The 21,054-nt window shown below is 36.6% G+C and overlaps 1 protein-coding gene across 1 annotated transcript in view; it reads left to right on the forward strand.

Annotated features, from left to right (window-relative positions):
• Window positions 1–21,054, forward strand: part of LOC103027673 (tyrosine-protein kinase receptor UFO) — a 62,979-nt gene that overhangs the window by 37,323 nt on the left and 4,602 nt on the right. Inside the window, exons 8-19 of the mRNA XM_022679062.2 lie at window positions 2,286–2,425; window positions 3,735–3,879; window positions 4,413–4,436; window positions 6,080–6,209; window positions 7,207–7,298; window positions 15,242–15,337; window positions 15,682–15,759; window positions 15,898–15,990; window positions 17,535–17,656; window positions 19,743–19,852; window positions 20,422–20,581; window positions 20,781–20,917. Of these exons, the coding sequence (XP_022534783.2) occupies window positions 2,286–2,425; window positions 3,735–3,879; window positions 4,413–4,436; window positions 6,080–6,209; window positions 7,207–7,298; window positions 15,242–15,337; window positions 15,682–15,759; window positions 15,898–15,990; window positions 17,535–17,656; window positions 19,743–19,852; window positions 20,422–20,581; window positions 20,781–20,917 (1,327 nt within the window). The remainder of the gene's footprint in view (window positions 1–2,285; window positions 2,426–3,734; window positions 3,880–4,412; window positions 4,437–6,079; window positions 6,210–7,206; window positions 7,299–15,241; window positions 15,338–15,681; window positions 15,760–15,897; window positions 15,991–17,534; window positions 17,657–19,742; window positions 19,853–20,421; window positions 20,582–20,780; window positions 20,918–21,054) is intronic.

Raw genomic sequence — 21,054 nt, forward strand, 5'->3', positions numbered from 1 at the left:
TAAATCTCATGTTCAGCTGTTTTTATCATTTTGAACTGAAAGAAAAAGCTAGAAACAGAAGCCATAAGCACAGCAGCAAGCAGAGATACTAATTGTCTAAATCGGAGTAATAATCAGCAGATTAGTCGACTACCAAAATAGTAATTAGTTGCAACCCTAGTAGATAGCATGTGTGTGTGTGTGTATGTGTGTGTGTTTGTGCCTTCTCTCAGTTGCCCTCAAACCATCGGCTAACCTTTTCCTTTGCCACTGCCCTTTTTCCTTCAATAAAGCTGCATTCTCTGCATTCACCGCGTCCAAACAGCTGGGGCACACACACACACACAGCTGGAATACCCATCCACACCCTAAACCTCAAGGCTGTCAAAACAACTCCCCTGGTTCTTCTGTTCATTCGTACTCCAGAAGTCCTTCAGAAGTTTTCATTATCTCATGATCTACTCTTTACCCTTCTTATCTCCTTTTATCACTAATAACATCTAATATTCTAATGCTCAGACTGACAAAAGATCACATTGACAACCAGGCACCAGGACCAATACATACAGGCAGGCATTGCTACAGGGCTATAAAGTCATCCCCAACTATGGAGATATAGAGCAGTGGCTCTGTGTTGTTTGGAATGATGGTTCTTCTTCCAATACTTTTAGGATGAGTTGGGATGGAGATCATCCAACATACTGACCTCACTAATACTAATGTAGCTGAATACAATCAAATCCTCACAGCAATTCCATGTCTGTACTGGACTGTAGAGACAGTTACACCAACAAAAGCAGTACAAACTCTTTAGTAATACCCTTGATTTTAGGTGTCTCAATACTTTTGTCGGTTTAGATTATGTAAAGAAGGATTAGATTAGAATCAGACTAAGAAGCTAAGGATAATTTCAGTCCACATATGTAATTTTCCCCAGATAGAGATTAAACCTAGTCGTAGACCATTTTATTTTCCTTTCAGTTAAAAAATCTCCTTTCTAAGACTATGCTTAATCTCTGTCTGCAGAACTGCCCCTAGAGTTTATCTCTAAAGCTAATTCACTGAGGATAAAAGTTCTAACCAAAACACCAGCAGACTGTGTAAGAATTCAGACTGGCAGAGATAAGATAAGGCTGTTAAACATTACATAATGTTCGATCATGGCCAAAACCAGCATATAGGATGTTTTTGAATTTGTAAACTATGTTTTGTGTGTGTTTATGTGTGTGTGGGGGGTTGTGTCATTTAAACTTGCTAGGGCCAGTCATCATATTTAGTAGGCCCTGTGATATCTGACACCAGGACTTAACTTTAGCAGCAGATCCTCCCGTAACAGCCAGTTATATATATATATATATATATATATATATATATATATATATATATATATGTATGGGACCTTATAAGTTTATGAGGACAATGGGATCATCATTATAAGAGCAGAGCTGTAAACAATTCTACACATTAAATACATAAAATGTGTGTTTAAAAGATGTCTAACACTTCTCAAAAACTAATTTTATATTATTTTTTTACTATGTCTTCAGAAATTATAGTATTAAGAAAACAAAACCTGATATAAGTAAAGGAGATCACATGTTTGTATGTGTGTAAAAAGGTTATCAAACCTGATACAACTAAAATGCAAAGAAAACAAGTTCATATTCATAATGTTTTAAGAGGTCAGGAATCAGTATTTGGTAGAATAACCCTGGTTTTTAATCACAGTTTTCATGCATATTGGCATGTTCTCCTCCACCAGTCTAACACACTGCTTTTGGATAACTTTATGCCGCCACTCCTTCAGCAAAGATTCAAGCAGTTCAGCTTGGTTTGATGGCTTGTGATCATCCAGCTTCCTCTTGATTATATTTTAGAGGTTTTCAATTTGGTAAAATCAACAAAACTCATAATTTTTAAGTGCTTTTAAGTATTTTTTCCGAAGCTGTATTATTGATCATGCAAATCCAGCTTAGGTCAGTTAATGTATTTTAGCAGTCTTTTTTTTTGTATCTTTACTTTACTTAAATGTTTCTATTTTTGGTGATTCTTAACTTTTACTCCACTACATTTTTTTAAATGTAAAAATGAAAGAGACAGAGAATAAGAGTAAAGTAAAGCGAACGCTTTGTTTTGAACTTGTTTTGACCTGCTGGTTTGTGTACTTCGTCCAGCACTGCAAGCTGACACCATGAGGTCATCGTTCTCTAAATGATCTGTTTTGTATGGACCTGCAGACAGGCTGTAACACAGACTGGACTGGAATATTTTTCCATCATTGTAATGTATTGATGTTGTGTGTTTAGTTCCAGACAGCCCACCGGTGAATGTAACAGCAGTGCTGAACGGAACAGAGGTGCTGATCAGCTGGGCTGAACCACCCGGCAAGATGAACGGAGAGCTGCAGGGCTATATAATCGAGTATAGCACACCTAATATGGAACAGGTACAGTAAAGAAATAGCTTCACTTAAAAGTTTCAAGCTCTTGTGGTTTGTGTCTGAATTTCATTTCCTGATCTTACTCACGTCAGACTGGTCACAGTTGCTCATCCCAGTGACTGTGGATTCTGGTAAGTTCAGGAGGAAATTGGTTTGAATCTGATCAGCAGTGTTTATGGAATTGTAAGTCGTATGGTATGGGATCCATTTCAGACAGTGAGTCACGGCATACATCAGCGGATTCAGTATAATCTGTACCTGCTGTATAAGCACAATACGCTCAGTCGACTGCTACAGACAGTAACATTGATGTGTTTCCCTGCAGAAAACTGGTTGAGTCAAACGCTATTTAAAACACAGTGAAAACACAGCCCAATGTATTTTGCACCAACAGGTTATATCTAAAGGTTTATCTAAATGATTGTCTCTGGTAAGCAGTCAGGCCTGTTGCAACAAGGCAAGCAAACCAGTCAATTGCCTGCGTAAGCGTCCTTTTAAATTGTATGATGGTCAGTGCAGAAAATCGTATAAGGACACTGTTATCTGAATCTTCCTCAAGGAGGTGCCTCCCACTAGTTGCTCACAGTAGCCATACAGCCAGGTTCATGATTCCTGCAGCTGGCAAAATATAAAACTTCAGCAATCATGAAGCGATGGAGTTATCTTTCAGGAACCAAAAAAAAAAATAATTGGAAGAAAATACATAATAAATGATAATTTACACTGAAATAAATTAGGCCTATATATCTTATACAAACAGTGTAATTTACCAGCAGGTTGGCTAGCAATGATATATATTGGTAATTTGTACTTTTTCAGGGTATATTTTCCTCGGAGCCCCCAAATGCCTTGAAACGACCATGTAATCAATCTTAAAAATAGACCTTTTAATATTTTAATATTTTAATTTACTTTCAAAATCCACACATTTTCAGATTTTGAAAATTCAGATCTGATTCAGAGGTCAGAAACACATATTTTTGAGATTGGTGTGAGGTTACTTTTCCTGTGAAGCCTTTTCTGGGTTTTGAATCAGATTTTATGGGTCTGATTATTTTATTTGAAGATTTTTAAAAGCAAATTTCCCCTTCCTCACAAGGAAAAAAAATGTAAGCACTGGAAGAAATCTAATTTATGAATTTGAGTAATGATTTTGACATTGCATATTTCAAGTGTATTAAAAGTCTGGTAAATAAGTAGATTTATATACTTGTGGCAGATTGTAAGCTCTATAAATCGTTCAATAAAGTTTGAGCAAGTTCTTCTGTCTAAACTCAGATATTGAGGCTGTTATTTGCTTATGTCACTCTTGCAGGTTATGCTGGATGTGGGATTAGACAATGAGCTGCCTATCAACCTGTCCACCCCCCTGTCAAACATCTCCTTCAGGATGAGTGCTTACACAGGAGCTGGACATGGACCATGGACTCCACTCCAAATACTCTCTCTAATTCCATCAGGTAGGAGAACAGGATGAAAAAGGGAATGGAATGATTGAAAGGAATACACCTGAGGTATCATGCTGCCTTCAGATAATAGTTGTTAGGTGGTTGATACAGAAAACAAATATATACAAAAATACTTATATACATTTTCATATGACAGTTTATCAAATGTATAGTTTATAATCATGTTACATAGAAATATATTGGAAAAGATAGATTGGAAACAATACAAAAACACTATATATATTTTTTTACTCATATATATTCAGTATTTATATTCAACATTTCACATTCTGTGCTGCATTGTTAATTTTTTATAATAAAACATAAACTACTAACAATATCAACGATATTCTAGGAAAAGTATTATTAATTATTTATTAATTATTAAGTTATATCACTGTGTAACTTATCACAATAATAATAAATATTTTCATATTGCTCAGACAGTCTAAGCGACCATGACAGTATATAATAATTTCCTAATGATAATAATATTAATCATAACAGTCATAATCATTATTATTTTTCTTTCGCCTTTTTTTCAGAAATGTCACAGCCATTACCTGTTGGTAAGTAACACTTTCTCTCTCTCTTTCTCTCTCTCTCTTTCTCTCTCTTTCACACAAACACACACACACACACACAAACAGACTGATGGAGATGATCTCGTGCTTTGTCAGTCCGTGGCATTTCCTTCTCTTTTTTTATTTTCTTCTCCTTCTTGCTGGTTTCTCACTCAGGCGATGCTTCCCTATCCTCATCTCTGAAAAGAGGAAGAGAGAGAAAAGAAAGAGACGAATGGAACAAAGAGGAAAAGTGACACGGAGGGGAGGGGTTGGGGGGGTGAATGGAGGAATAGAGGAGACCAAGTCATAAATATTTATTACCTGAAACATCTCTGTTAGCTTAGTCTACCCCTGCCTGAGAACAGGATGAAAACAGACAATTGAGATGCAGATAGATAGATAGAGAGAGAGAGAGAGAGAGAGAGAGAGAGAGAGAGAGGGAGATTGTGAAAAAGTTGAGGACAGCGCCGGGCTGCTGGCAGAAGACAGGGAGGGATTTGGAGCGAATTCCAGACTTGGTGGAGGAATTAAAATACACAGGAAAAGAGGGAGGGAGCGAGAGAGAGAGTGAGTTAGGCACATTAAGCGGAGGAGACACGCCCTGTGTTAAACGAGAACCTGTCCACTGAGATCATTTATGAGCTAATTACCAACCACAAGACGAGTGACAAACACATGTAAACACTTTCACTCTGAGCCAAACTCCAACACTGAAATACTGAAAAAAAATCACCATGATTTAACTCAGATTGATTGTGGTTCAGTTATGATTCTTTAGAAAATCTTTAGAAAACATTATTTTATGTGATTTAATTACAGTTCTTTAGGACACATCCAGGGTGTGACTTAAGGACACACAAAATCTTTGGGACACGATCCAGTCTCAAATTTAATCCCATTAATGCCTGATTTATGTTTTTTTTTTTTGAAGAACAATGACGAAATCCCGAAATCTGTTTTGATTACAATTCAGTTTGAATCCATTTGTACACAGGTCACAATTCAGATTTACCCCTATTTTACTCCAATATGTCACCATTAAGTTATGATTCAGTTGATATTCTTTAACAGTCAACCCAGTTAATCATGTTATCATGTTACTTCAGTTGATTTGTATTATTATTATTATTTGGAAAATTACTTATAATTCACCACAAATTGATCAGTTTTACTGTAATTATTACAGAAAACAGTGCAGAGCATCATTTAATTCAGTTTTATTAATTTTCATTTGATCCAGTTTGCTTGGAGTTTAGTTTTTTATTGTTGGTTTTCAATAAAAGGTCAATTTGATTCGGTTTGAATTCATTCTCTGACTCTTTTTCTAGTTTAGTTTATCCTAATTCAATTTGATTTTTAATTTAATTACAGATCTTCAGGAAATGATTCAGTTCATAATGATATGGCATGTTTTTCTCTGCCTTGTTAAACCCTAGTATCCTGGGTTCATTGCTCTAGTTGCCTCTGTGACCAGCAGTAACCTAAACTTCCCTTAAAAAAACACACAGACACACACTTTTCCTCTGTTTTTAGGCCTTGAGCACACGCTATCATGTGAACTTGCTGCTGTTTTTAGTAACAAACTTCCAGTCTTCTCTTCTTTAATCTGCTCTTTCTCTCTCTCTCCCTCTCTCTCTCTCTCTCAGTTGACAACACTTCACCAGCGTTCTCCTGGCACTGGTGGTATGTGGTCATGGCCATATCTGTAGCCGTCGCTCTGGCAGTGCTGATGGCGGTGTACGTGGCCAAGCTGCGGAGGAAGGAGACACGCTTCGGGTGGGTAGAGATGAGGCCAACGCCTAATGGCTCCATTTTACTGCTGCTTAAGACTTTTAAAACCAGCGTGGACAATTTTAAATGTCTAAATATTGCTGCTTCTAAAACTGATATGCAATTCAGAATCCAAATATATAAATAGACAAACACCCGTATACTTTAATAGGTTGAGTTATCTCAGAGGGAGAATGTAAGGATCACACAAACACACAGATGCTTACCTTAACATGTATAATCTGAATTTATTAGATGAAAAACAGTCATTTATAGAGATAAATTCACCTCTTTTGCTTCTTTAGCAAAAGGTGTGAAGGTCTAACTGACAAAAAAAGAGGTGTAAAGAACATTTGCTCGTTAATATTACAACTAAAGTGTACAGTACAGGTCACAGTGTATGGAAATAATGATTCATTTAATGCAGAAAAAAGTGCATATGCAAATTACAGTGTGTTCATTACAGTCTAAAAGCTTCTAGGCTGCTTTCACAAGCCATGAGACTCAAGATTTATCAAAAAGCCATAAAAAGAGTATATATGTGGATTATTATGAATAACAAGAAAGTAGAACACATATTATGTTATACCTTAACAAAAAGTAACAAAAGAACTAATTTAACATGGTTTCCGCTGTTACCTTGAAGATATAGTTGGTCAAAAAAAACTTGGATATTACTTATAATCACCAAATAACATCCTAGTAACCATCAAATTTCTCTACATCATCATATTCTTGCCTTAAAATACTCAAACTTGTATGAGTAGTATTTAAAAATTGCTTATATGGCTTTTGAGACCTTGATTCATAATATTATGTCTAACAGTATGTTGTTTACTGTAAGAAAGCAAACATAATTAGAGATGAATTTGCTGCTGTATGCAGTTTGAAGCAAACATATGATGAATATTAAAGTAAAACTCAGTAGTAAAACCCCAATTCAGCCACGTTCTGAGAAAACACTACGTTATGTGTTTATTAATGTCTGTGTGCTTATTTGCAGTGAGGCGTTTGAGCCAATGATGGAGAGTGGAGAGCTGGTGGTGAGGTATCGAGCTCGCCGCACCTACAGCCGCCGCACCACTGAAGCAACACGTGAGTTTTAACATGCTCTTTATGCTTAAACTTAACTACCTACCTGGAAGACTAGTGAGCTGCACCAGTCCTAGTTCATGTAAGGAAGGAAGGGAGGAAGGAAAGGAGGAAAATAGATAGGTAGGTAGATAAGTAAGTAGGTAGGTAGGATGGAAGGTAGGAAGGAAGGTAGGCAGATAGGTAGGAGGGAATGTAGGTTAGTAGATAGGAAGGAAGGTAGGTAGGTAAGAAGAAAGGAAGGAATAACTAAAAAGGGAAGGAAGGAAGGTAAGTAGGTAGGTAGGTAGGAGGGAATGTAGGTTAGTAGATACGAAGGAATGTAGGTAGGAAGGAAGGAAGGAATAACTAAAAAGGGAAGGAAGGAAGGTAAGTAGGTAGGTAGGTAGGAGGGAATGTAGGTTAGTAGATAGGAAGGAAGGTAGGTAAGAATGAAGGAAGGAATAACTAAAAAGGGAAGGAAGAGAGGTAGGTAGGTAGGTAGGTAGGTAGGTAGGAAAGAAGGAAGGAAGTAACTAAGGAAGGAAGAAAGGTAAGTAAGTAGGTACTGTTTTTATTGATCCCAAAGGGGACTTCTGGACTTTGATTGGCTTTGTTACTGAGCTAGATTAAAAGGCGTCTTAACACTTTTGCACATTCACTAACATGCCAAAATTCAGGAGGGCATTACCACCGATGGTGGACAGTGCAGTGGAGGTAATGATCATGACCGTCGGTGTCTGGCTGGAATTGTCCGTGCCAACAGACAAGCAATTCTGACATAAATCACATCTAGGTCATGATGCTAGTTATATGGCATTTTATTTGGCATGTCATTATGCAATAAGTCCTGAATATTACAACCCGAAATGGCTAATCTGAGCTCAGATTAGCATTCAAGAGCAACACCCCCACCTGAGTTCTGCTGATGTAGCGTACAGTATTTAGTCTAGTTGTTTCTGTCTGTGTGACACACTCCACCTGAACTCAATAAGGGTGATTAGAATCTCTCAGCTTGTCCAAACACAGTCTTTTCTCTGACTCTAAGGACAAAATATAGGACCCTGTACCAGCTCACACAGGCTGCTCACTCCAGCACAGATTTAAAGGCCCCAAGCCACTCCACTAACCAATTCCTGTCCTGTCAATCTCGGCTTAACTCTCTGAACCCTTTTCCCAAGGTGTACTGTTTCTTCTTAATGGGAAGGTGTGTAAAAGATCAAAGTTTAATACGCCGCTTTTCTTGCAAATTCAGTAGGGTGAGAATTACACATACAGGGTCAAAAATGTAGATCTTGAGATGAGAACAGTAAATGGACAAGCATTGTCCTGTTGGAAAAGTGCATCAGTCAAGTTTAGGGCCATATATTTAGCTTAACAGTTTATTATAATGGAAGTATTGGGTGTTTAAGACACAATATTTTTTGCCTAAGACTGTACTGCCTGTTAAGCTTGGTGGTGGTAGCATCATTCTCTATATAGAGATTAAGTCATTATGATACGTCTGCATGAAATTATATATACAGTATGTGAGTTATTTGATCTTTTGATAAAAAACCTTATCTCCAAAGTGGTCAAAACTAATTTTTATATATTTCAGTGGTTTCTGCAATTTTGTTAAGTCTTACATTAAAACTTTAAACCATTTAAAATTAATAACATGATGATTATCTGGTTCTAATGTCAAGACATGGATAGATGGGCAGCAAGTCCACAATCAGGAACAATTATACAAGGGCAAGTGTAAGAATCTAAGACAGTTTGACAGGGTATTGAACCTCCAAATGTTCATCACTAACCAAGTGTTCTAACCACTAAGCCACCACTACATAGTATATGTATATGGCATATAATTAGCTGATTGAGAAGCTTTACATGCTGTCAGATGGTAACATAGACAGACAGCATAGCATAGACTGTCTGTGTTACCAGCACTTACCTTTCTGGCTCTGGGAGAACCGGGGGGACACCCATTCATGATAAGGCATCATGTTTCATCATCTCAGTGGGTGCTCGAGTTCAAACAGTCGCCTCGTTGTGCTCCTGATGTGTCTCAGCTTGCCTGTGTGACAAAGTGTCAGAGACAGAGAGGGAGAATGAAAAAGAAAAACATTTCAAAGAGTCTGGAACAATAGAGAGAGTTAAAGAGATGAGATTAAGTGATGAAAATATAAATGCATCCTAAATTATTAAAAATGTAGTCTGACATGGGCAATATTTATAGAGCTACACAAGCAGAAGTACGGTGAAACGCGTTTATAACACGTGTCACACAACATGCCAGATATCTCGGCATGAAGTTTGTTGAGGCTCCTAATGGTGCCCTGTAATAATCTAATGTCTAAAGTCTAATGTAGCTTAAATATTTCTGTAGATTTTACAGCATAGAGTTGAGTGCTGATAGAAATAGCATCATGCATATTTTTTAAATCTGGCATAGATCATGGCACATAAACGTCAGGGTTGTATGTGGATGAGCATTAGCCCTGTTGAAAGTGAGCATCATAGTGTGCATTCAGAAAAGTTTGGGCCATTGGTTTTTGGTCCTGTTTCAGTTGGAGGTTTACTTAAGTTTAATAGCAATAATGAGTTTTTAATAATGAAACAAAACAACAGGAATTAATATTAATGACTGCACACACATGCAAAGTGGTTGTAGAATAGAAACAGCAGGCTAACATATGTGCAATTACTTAACATACAGCTCTGGACAAAAATAAGAGACCACTTAAAAATGATGAGTTTCTTTGATTTTATCAAATTAAAAAAAAACAATGGAATATAATGAAGAGGAAGCTGGATGATCACAAGCCATTAAACCAAGCTGAACTGCTTGAATTGTTGCACCAGGAGTAAAGCAGCATAAAGTTATCCAAAAGCAGTGTGTAAGACGGGTGGAGGAGAACATGCCAGGATGCATAAAAACTGTGATTAAAAACCAGGGCTATTCCACCAAAAATTGATTTCTGAACTGATAAATGAATATGAACTTGTTTTCTTTGCATTATTTGAGGTCTGAAAGCTCTGCATCTGTTTTGTTATTTCAGCCATTTCTCATTTTCTGCAAATAAATGCTCTAAATGACAATATTTTTATTTGGAATTTGGGAGAAATGTTGTCTGTAGTTTATAGAATAAAACAACAATGTTTCTTTTACTCAAACATTTACCTATAAATAGCAAAATCAGATAAACTGATTCAGAGAAACTGAAGTGGTCTCTTAATTATTTCCAGAGCTGTATATAACTGGAATACTTCTGTAACAATGTTACAATATTATTACATGGTTTGTTTATGTGTAACTACACAATTATTAGAGACACTGATCTCAACTTGAAAATGTGTGGACTTAAAAATCAGTCTCTTGCCAGGAAACCAACTATTTTAACTGTTTTTCTACCAAGAAGAGTCCAATATCCCTCCATAATTCTTCTAGAAGCTTGTAAATTGCTGTCTGGTCTGGGTTCAACCTGCTAAGAGACATTTATCCAAACATTAGGTGGGCTGTATGCATATGTTTTAACCTGTGTGTACAATCCCGAACCTCTGTTGCCATTCATTTTATGTCAATGGCGAGTTGATGTAAACTAACAACTACAACTGTGTGCAAAAGTACCTATATGTAAAGTACCTGTAATAATAGTAGTAATATATATGTAACTAACTATGTACACACACAGTCCCACACTCTCAGACTGCAGGGTGCTTGTGATTAGTGGACATAGTAACATGTGACAGCATGTTTTAAGACTGAGGGCATACTATGTGCTTGGGCCCCTGGCCTGGTGTTGAGCTCACAGCTGCTGGGTAGCCCATCATCTCTCTCTCACACACACACACACTCTTTACACACACCAGATGTGCCCCAATACAGGCCTAATGACGCAAACAGCCTTCAGGCACTCTCAGAAGACGAGATGAATTATGTGCCGCAGGCTGCATTCTCACCAAGCTGACATGTTATAACACGTTCGTAAACATGTTGTTCTAAACATTAGCAGGTGAACTGCTGAGGGAAGCTGCTTCAATAATTTGACTAATACTAAATGGATATATAAGGTACTAGTAGCTAGGGGTGTGTCATTTCGTATCGTACGCAATAATATCGCCAACATTTTTTAATATATATTATATTATATACTGAAATATTGTGACATATCACCCACACCTAATTATCACATCAGGGTACTACTTTTTTTGTACTGTTTTTAGCAAAAGAAAAATTCACACTGTTCTCATTGGGATTAAAAAAAAGACACATCGGAGACAAAACTAAATTTAATTCAGGCACTTTTTTAAAATTCAGCTATAGATGAACAGGATATAAATTCTGGAGATAGAAAGATCAATTATCATTGTATCAGTATTGGAAAGAACTGAAGCTGTAGATGAATCATTTAGCTCAGTTAGCTTGTTAAACATGTTAAGCTCGCTTTTGTCAGTTTTGTATTTTTCTTTCTTTTTTCATCAAAAAAATAAATACTGTAATCCGATACAAGACAGTGTTGGTATCCAGAAATTACCATGGTATAAAATTTTACTCTGGTCGTCATTCGCATTTGTGAGGGTGATGATGGGGTTGGTTCAAAATGTCCTGTAGCCTGTAGTACCTCATAAAGTTACACAAAATTGTGTAAAAAAAATAATAAAAAATCAAATACGAATATGAATCAAAACTAATATCTTAATATTTTTTTAGCTACATAAAGATCAGATATATATCAATGGATCCCATGGATCAAAACTAATATATTTATATTTTTTCATCCCATAAAGTAATTATGAAAAGACACGTCTAAGACAAAACTACATTTCAGAGTTTAAACAGGCACTTTTATTAACATTCAGCTGTAGATGAACATGAGAAATATTCTACAGAGGGGAAGATCAACCATCTGATGTATCGGTTTCAAAAGAGAAAGCAAACATAGTCTATATTGATATAGTCTGCCTCAATTTATATATTGTATGAAAATATGTTGATAATATTAACTCAATATTTTACCCAGCCCTATTCCCAAATTATCCTCTGAGGTAACACTTCATGATAATTTTTTTATACATTTGGCACATCAGTGTACTTTTGGAACAGATTTATCTTCACCAAACTTTAGCTGTTCCAAAATATTGACTATTAAAATTCCTTCATGCATATTTGACACAGGTCAGGAATTGAAATGTGGAACCAATAAACACTATCACTTTAAAAAGGTGGTGAACTTGCTCGTGTCCCTCGGCCACACTTCCTTTTGTGTGAAAGCAGACGGCTCGAATGGTGAATGATATCATGGGTTAGTGGAGAGAGATGGAGGCTGGAGAGGGGAAGAAATGAAATCATAGAGTTCGTACATAGATCAAGTCATTGTTTTATTTCGCTCGGTTCTCAGAGCTGGGAGTTGAGGGGGGTTCATCATAATCTGGCGCGGTTCCCTGGCCGTCACCTCCCTTCCACTTCCTTCTCCTTTGGGATTGTTTAGCCAGAGCACGGTCTTTTCCACTGCCGGTTATTCAAGCATGAGGATTCTAGATAAGCTTCACAGAGTTTCTCATGCAGCAGATGTGAAATGCCTTCGCTTAAGTTCTTGTCAGGAACGGATCCAAATGGCGGGAGATGTTTTTGTTCTGTAACAACAAAACTTATTCCAACAAGCTGCGGAAGTGTGGCTGAGCAGTGTTTATGTTTGTGATGAATTTTACCAGTGAAATCAGAGCTATGCTGCATTTTCATTGGTTAGTGGAGATTTAACACAGCTGATGCTGTTCTTTTTCTTTTGGAGAGCAGAGACAGAAAGGCTGTCAAACTTAATGGATTGTTTATCCAGTTATAAAGCATATATAAGCATATATAAACATTTTATTAAAAAAACTAATAAAAAAAAGAGTAGCACTTTTTGAAAGAAATGTAACATAAGAAAGGTAAAGGGCAAATATTAACCATGTAAACTGTTTATATTGCTTGCAATTTAGGTGAAGCAAGCATGTGTAAAGCATTTTAATGTAAAATTGCTTATTTTTGCTGCATTAAATACAAGTAACAAAGTAAACGAGTATCAAAAATATGAACACCACACAAGGGTTAATTTAACAAAGTAAGATTAATCAGTGTTTACCAGTAAAGAACAACACTGACCCATCAATTTTGGACATTTTAGTTTTATCATATCCTATGGAAGCTAAAGATCGCTGTACTTACCTGTAGGGGTGGGCGATATGGCCCTAAAATAATATCACAATATTTCATGGTATTTTTGCAATAACGATACTCTTGGCGATATGACAAAACACTGTTTTTTTTAAGAATACACTAATGCACAATTACAAAAATAATGCATGTGAAATATCTTCATATATCCAGTACTGCAGTAAAATTAAAGATACTGTACAGATATAGTCTGTCTCTAGTAGGTATATCATGAGAAATGAGAACAGTGTGAATTTTCTTTTACTAAAAACAGCAAAAATGTCGTACCCTGATGTGTTAATTAGGGGTGGGTGATATGGCACCATATTTCAGGGTTTAATATTGTTCACGATATTCAAAAATGTTGGCGATATTGTCGTGTATGTTACGATATGGCACACCCCTACTTCCCTGCAACAAAAATGTGCATAAATGCATCATGCATAAATGTGATTTCTGCCAGAGTCACTTGTCTATTCATATAAACAATTTGTAACACACAGAAGGTCATAACCATTACCACATCACTGTCCGCTGTGGGTGTTAGTCTCCTCTTTGACGTATTCCTGGTACTCACATAACACTCTTTCTTGTCCCATTTCCCATGACATTTGGCATGTCAGCGTATTTTACCAATATTATCTTTCACACATTTTCTGAAGTAGAGGATGATTGTATTTGACTGTCCATCCCTGGCATGTCAAATTTAATTTATGAAAGATTTAAAGTGTCCTGCTGGATTACGTAATCTAGTATTATGGTTATTTTTCCTCTATGATGCAAGTGTCTCTGTTTAATCTTCCTTGTTAACTCGTATCCTAATTGTGGTCCAGAGAAGGATGGCTTCTGCTTTTCAGTCTTGTTTCCTCTCTTTCTTCCTTCCTCTTGCTTAAAGGGGGTTTTGATTTAGGAAGCACTGAACAGATAAAAGTGAAGTGAACTAAATCAATGGATTAAAAGCAGTTCTGTTTCAGTTCTAATTTAATGCTACTTTTCTTTTTGGGCCCTATTTTAGCAATCTATAGTCGAACCGACAATCACCACCTTGATTTAGGGCGTCAGCGTGTCTTTGCTATCGTAATGATGGGAAAAGTATGAATGCACTGCTCGAAATGCGCAAAAGGCATGTACTAATTCTCTTAATTAATTATGGGTGTGTTTAGAGTGTAACATGACATAAACCAATCAGTGTGTCACTTGCGATTCCCTTTAAGAGTTATGCGGCTCTGACTTTGGTGGATTATTATTTTAACGCCGCACGGCTTCTGCGCTTCTCAGCACAGAAAACTGACCTGCTTGGTCATATACAGGAACAAAAATGTTATTTTATTATGTATTCTGTTTATTGTTAATGTAAAAGTTGGGTTTGTGCACTGCGGCATGTCTGTGTGTGTGTGTGTGTGTAATGAGTAGGGGTGTATGCTTGATGTTGCCAAGATAGCAATAAACGTCTGATGATTGACTGTATTCTAGGTTTAAATCAGTTAAAGATGGCTGATCCTTCAACAAGTGCTATTGGGATGAGTTGTTAGGAAATTGGGGATAATGAGGTGGGGGGTTATCATTGAAAAATCCTGACCCTACCAACACTCTTGTCACTGAATGCAATCAAATCCTCACAGCAGTGCTCAAATTGTAGAATGTAAAATGTAGTACAGTTGCCTTCCCTGTACATAAGGGACAGTTAATCCAACAAAAGCAGTATAAACTCTTTTTATTATTTAACAAGAAATCAGATAAGTTTGAAAAGTATTAATAAACACGTTATATATGTTTTTCTCCTCAGTGAACTCTCTGGGCATCAGTGATGAGCTGAAACAGAAACTACAGGACGTGATGGTGGACAGACACAAGTTAACCCTGGGAAAGACACTCGGAGAAGGTGAATAAACACACAATTTTCATTCAGGACATCCTGTTAAAGTACAGACCCAAGATGTTTTTGTATTTTTCTGTATTTTATTTGATCCGTATTGCTGTTTTGTACCCACCTTTCAATCAATGTTAAGTTTATTTTGAACATTATCATATACTTATCTTTAAAACAAAACACTAATTAAGGCATTAAACATTAAATGATGTCTTTATGATATTAAAAAAACAGCCTGCGTTATTAAAACACTTTATTACACTGCAAATGTGTGTGTGCGCTTAAGTTAGTTTGACTTATGAAAGTCTTTTGACTGACCCTGTATGGCGTGTGTGTGGCTATGTATTTGTCCACAGGTGAATTCGGCTCTGTAATGGAAGGCCTGTTGTCTCAAGAGGATTCTGTTCTAAAAGTGGCCGTAAAGACCATGAAGAGTAAGTCAACATAAAACTCGACACAAAAATATATATATTTTTTTTCTTTCTACATAGCTACCATCCCTTCTATATTTAATAAGTTCTGATTAACGTACTCTTAAAAATAATCTCTTTGATGTGATTGATGTGATTTAGTTGCAATCTGCACCCGCACTGAGATGGAGGACTTTCTCAGAGAGGCGGCCTGCATGAAGGAGTTCGACCACCAGAACGTCATGAGGCTGCTAGGTAAAATTCTGCAGTTTTAAGTTCTTTTTTTGTACTTTCCATCACACTTTTTGAGGTTAATGGTTTTATAAAGCAGTATTGACAATGGATGGATGGGTGGGTGGGTGGGTGGATGGATGGATGGATGCATGGATGGATGGATGGATGCATGGATGGATGGATAGATGGATTGGTGGATGGATGGGTGGGTGGGTGGGTGGGTGGATGGATGGATGGATGGATGGATGGATGGATGGAAAATAAATCAGTGTTAACCAGTATAGAAGAACACTGTCCTATTAGTTTTGGATATATTTTTACCATGTCCTATGGAAGCCAAAATTGTACTGTACTGACCTACAACAAAAATGTGCATAGGGCGTCCTGCATTATATATGACTTACCTTCACACTTTCTGAGGTTAATGGTTTCATTTTAAATAAAAATGACACAATATAAGGAGGACAAGAACAGAATCAAACACAGCTTAGTTCCTAGTAGTTTGATTAGTTGCTTTTCTGCTTCTACTTTTTTCATATATATATATATATATATATATATTTTGTAACTTACTTCAGGTGTGTAATGTTACATTTATTGATACCAAATGACACTAAGGACATTACGGATTGATGGTTTGATTTAACTCACACAGAGAGTATACAATGCACATTGAAGTACACTGAAGCATTAATTACCTGTAAAATATAAAATGCTGATAGTTAGTGTGATCAGATAAAGAACAGCCTACTGACTGAGACCAGATATAAAGAGCTTTATATTATTGAGATCATATTAGAGGGTTTTCACTTCTGCACATTTTGGTCCGGTCAGTTTTGACTCTCGATTCGTTTTCTCCTTGTTGTGACTCATTTGGGCAGGTGTGAATACAGTAATGGTATTAAGCTGCAGCGCTACAGCACCAATGGGTTTTGAAAATAAAAAATAAGAATAAAAAGAAATTGGCTTCCATATGCATGTTTGTACTATTCCTATTGCGCTAAACCATGGTGTCCAAACTGTGATATGGTGTGTACCGTGACTTTAGTGTACTGCTTCACCCCTGTTTAACTTTCACAGAGTCACCGTTTCACAGAAAAGGTAATAGGCTACTTTTAACACAGTATGTGTGTAAACAACTCTATAAACCTCTCCCAGATTTTTTTCATCAGAATATTATCAAGCCATCCAAAATGTTCTCACTGTTCTAGTTTTGCCAGAATAGCTGCGGTTAGTTCTGAGGAAGCTTCGCCTTGCGTTATGTGAAAGAAGCTAAAACTGGAAGAGTTAGATGAGGCTTAGGTGCCAGAAACTGCTGCCAAAAAAACACAGGAATCAGGATTGTTACGCAGTTTTAAACTGGAGTTATGACAGAAGAGTAAACATGTTGATTATGTGCGTGGGAATTGTTGCTGTTCAACTTCTCTCCAACAAATCCTTTACAGGTGTAAACTGTATATATATATATATGTATATATATATGTATATATATATATACATATATATATATATACATGTATATATATATATATACATTTATTTATGTGTGTCTGTGTGTGTGGCAGGGGTGTGTTTGCAGACTGTAGAGAGTGAAGGTTATCCCTCTCCTGTGGTGATCCTGCCCTACATGAAGCATGGAGACCTACACAGCTACCTGCTCTACTCAAGACTTGGAGACAGCCCTGTAGTGAGTTTCTTTCCTACGATTTTATTTTTCTAATAAGAGTGTACGCTATATGGACAGAAGTTTTGTGACACATTTTACCTACAGGTGCTTTTGTGACATCCCATTCTAAATTCTATATACAGCTCTGGAAAAAAAAAATAAGAGACCACTTCAGTTTCTGAATCAGTTTGATTTTGCTATTTATAGGTATGTGTTTGAGTAAAATGAACATTGTTGTTTTATTCTATAAGCTACTGACAACATTTCTCCCAAATTCCAAATAAAAATATTGTCATTTAGAGCATTTATTTGCAAAAAATGAGAAATGGCTGAAATAACAAAAAAGATGGGGTGCTTTCAGACCTCAAATAAATAAAGCAAAGAAAATAAGTTCATATTCATAAAGTTTTCAAAGTTCAGAAATCAATATTTGGTGGAAAAATCCTGATTTTTAATCACAGTTTTCATGCATCTTGGCATGTTCTCCTCCACCAGTCTTACACACTGCTTTTGGATAACTTTATGCCACTCCTGGTGCAAAAATTCAAGCAGTTCAGTTTGGTTTGATGGCTTGTGATCATCCATCTTCCTCTTAATTATATTCCAGAGGTTTTCAATCTGGTAAAATCAAAGAAACTCATCATTTTTAAGTGGTCTCTTATTTTTTTCCAGACCTGTATACATATACGTCATGATTGAGTTGCTGTAGTTCTTTAACGCTTCCACTTTTCAAAATTTCCACTCACATTTGATCACAGTGGAATATGCAGGAGGGAAAAACACATTTCACCAACTAACTTGTGGAACGTAGCGAAGGCATCCAATTACAGTACTACCCTGTAATTCAGTGTATTTGTAGAAATATATTCTACTTTTGGATGGTTAAAGCTCACCTTCCGCGAAAATCCAATTTTTCTTGTTTTTTGTGGAATACAGTAGGTCTCTCCGAGTTGAATGTGTACACCTGCACATTAAACTGTTTTGCAGCCCCCATTGTCTGCAGGAGCTAAGCAAAGAAATCCCCCCTCCCCCCCTCCGAAAAACGGGTGAATTTTGAATTATCTTTCTGCCTACGTAGGCAGAAACTCACAGACCAGCCCACCTTGGCTCGAGAAACTCCCAGAGGCGGAGCTGAAGCGACGCAACATCACCGCTCATCAGTTAGGAGGTGGGAGGCAGTGAGCGGCAGAGCGGTGGAGGGGCGTCGCAGTGCTCCTAGCCAATCAGAGGACAGATATTTGCATGCTGTTTGCATGTATGAATATTCATGAGCAAAGCTGGAATCCAGTCATTTTGGACACACCCCTAAAACAGTCCATTAAAAAAGAGCTATATAGAGACACCTGAGCACTTTTTTTTTACAAAAACGGCTCACATGTCATTCATTCATACTAGAGACCACAACTAGACATTTTAAAATGAAAGAAAAAACGACGGAAGGTGAGCTTTAAAAAATCAAGTCAGTTTCTTACTTTTTTTTACATTATGTGAATCTGACAGTTGACATATTTACATAGTGTCAGAATTCTATGATAAATAGACTAATAGAAATGCTCCAAATGCTTTAAATAATATATTACATTGATTTCTATCCAAAGTTAATAAAGAGTTTTATTATTCTTTAAAGTTACCATTTTGGCATTTTTGTAACAAGAAAAAATGCATGACTCACCTAATTCACATAATTAAATTTTTACATTAGTTGTGTAACATATTATCCTATTAATCCCTAACAACACACGCAATGTGTTAATTCCTAATGGCCCGCTGTTTTTGAAGTTTTTTCTGTTTTTGAGGTTTCTAAATATCCACTCTTGCTTTTAACAGCTCCATTACGTCCTAATGGATTAAAATGTTATCATAAGTCTGGATTCATTTGCAGCTCCAGAGTTAGGAAACACATTTGTTATCATAACAGAAGTTCCTGGAACATTTGAAACACCCACTGGAACGTATTGTGCTTTTTTAAATGGTGCGTGCCCACTTTTACACAGCTGAAATGACCAGTGTCTGCTGAGCAAAGAACTGGAAAAGCACTCTAGTGCCCTCTAGTGGTCACAAATCACATATGTATGATTTATATTCATTTTAATCTCTGTTTTTGCAGTATCTGCCATCTCAAATGCTGGTGAAGTTTATGACGGATATTGCACGAGGAATGGAGTACCTGAGTGGCAAGAACTTCATTCATAGAGATCTGGCTGCACGCAACTGCATGTGAGTTCTATAACACTAAATTACTAGAAGAATAAAAACTATTATGAAAACCTGCTTATCTGGTCAGTAATATTAAAATGAATACACTAATTATAAAATCTGTATCTGATTAAGAGACTATTTCAGTTTCTGAATCAGTTTCTCTGATTTTGCTATTTATAGGTTTGTTTGAATAAAATAAACATTGTTGTTTTATTCTATAAACTACGGACAAGATTTCTCCCAAATTCCAAATAAAAATATTCATTTAGAGCATTTATTTACAGAAAATGAAAAAAATTACTGAAATAACAAAAAATATGCAGAGCTTTCAGACCTCAAATAATACAAAGTAAACAAGTTCAGAAATCAATATTTGGTGGAATAATCCTGGTTTTTAATCACAGTTTTTATGCATCTTGTCATGTTCTTCTCCACCAGTCTTACACAATGCTTTTGCATAACTTTATGCCACCCCTGGTGCAAAAATTCAAACAGTTCAGCTTGGTTTGATGGCTTGTGATCATCCATCTTCCTCTTGATTATATTCCAGAGGTTTTAGATTTGGTAAAACATGTATTTTCTAATAGGCTGAATGAGAACATGAACGTGTGTGTTGCTGACTTTGGACTGTCTAAGAAGATCTATAATGGAGATTACTACAGACAAGGCCGCATCTCTAAGATGCCCGTCAAGTGGATAGCCATCGAAAGCCTGGCGGACAGAGTTTACACCACCAAGAGTGATGTGGTAAGTTACTGTGGCGTGTTTTGGGCTTGTCTGATTGGGTGGGAGTGATTATATTGTATTGTGATATTTTTCTTAATCTTAATTTATTTATATAGCATTGCAAAATGTGTGCTTTTAGATTTAACATTGTAATAATTATACTTTTTGTGTTTTTGTCTATTGTCATTTATTGCTAATCACACACTTGTATCTTTCTCAGTGGTCTTTCGGCGTGACGATGTGGGAGATAGCCACCCGTGGTCAGACACCATACCCCGGAGTGGAAAACAGTGAGATCTATGATTACCTGAGACAGGGCAACCGCCTCAAACAGCCGCCAGACTGCCTGGACAGCATGTGAGTGTGCCTACAAATAAACAAACAAATAAAACAAAAAACAATCCCTGACAGAGACAGAGTTGAGAGGGTTATATAAGTTATTTGTATCATTCTAAGATGGGTTGTGTGAGGTTACAAAATCACAAAGCAGCAGA

Source organism: Astyanax mexicanus, chromosome 4 (assembly GCF_023375975.1).
Source record: "Astyanax mexicanus isolate ESR-SI-001 chromosome 4, AstMex3_surface, whole genome shotgun sequence".
Taxonomy (NCBI): domain Eukaryota; kingdom Metazoa; phylum Chordata; class Actinopteri; order Characiformes; family Acestrorhamphidae; genus Astyanax; species Astyanax mexicanus.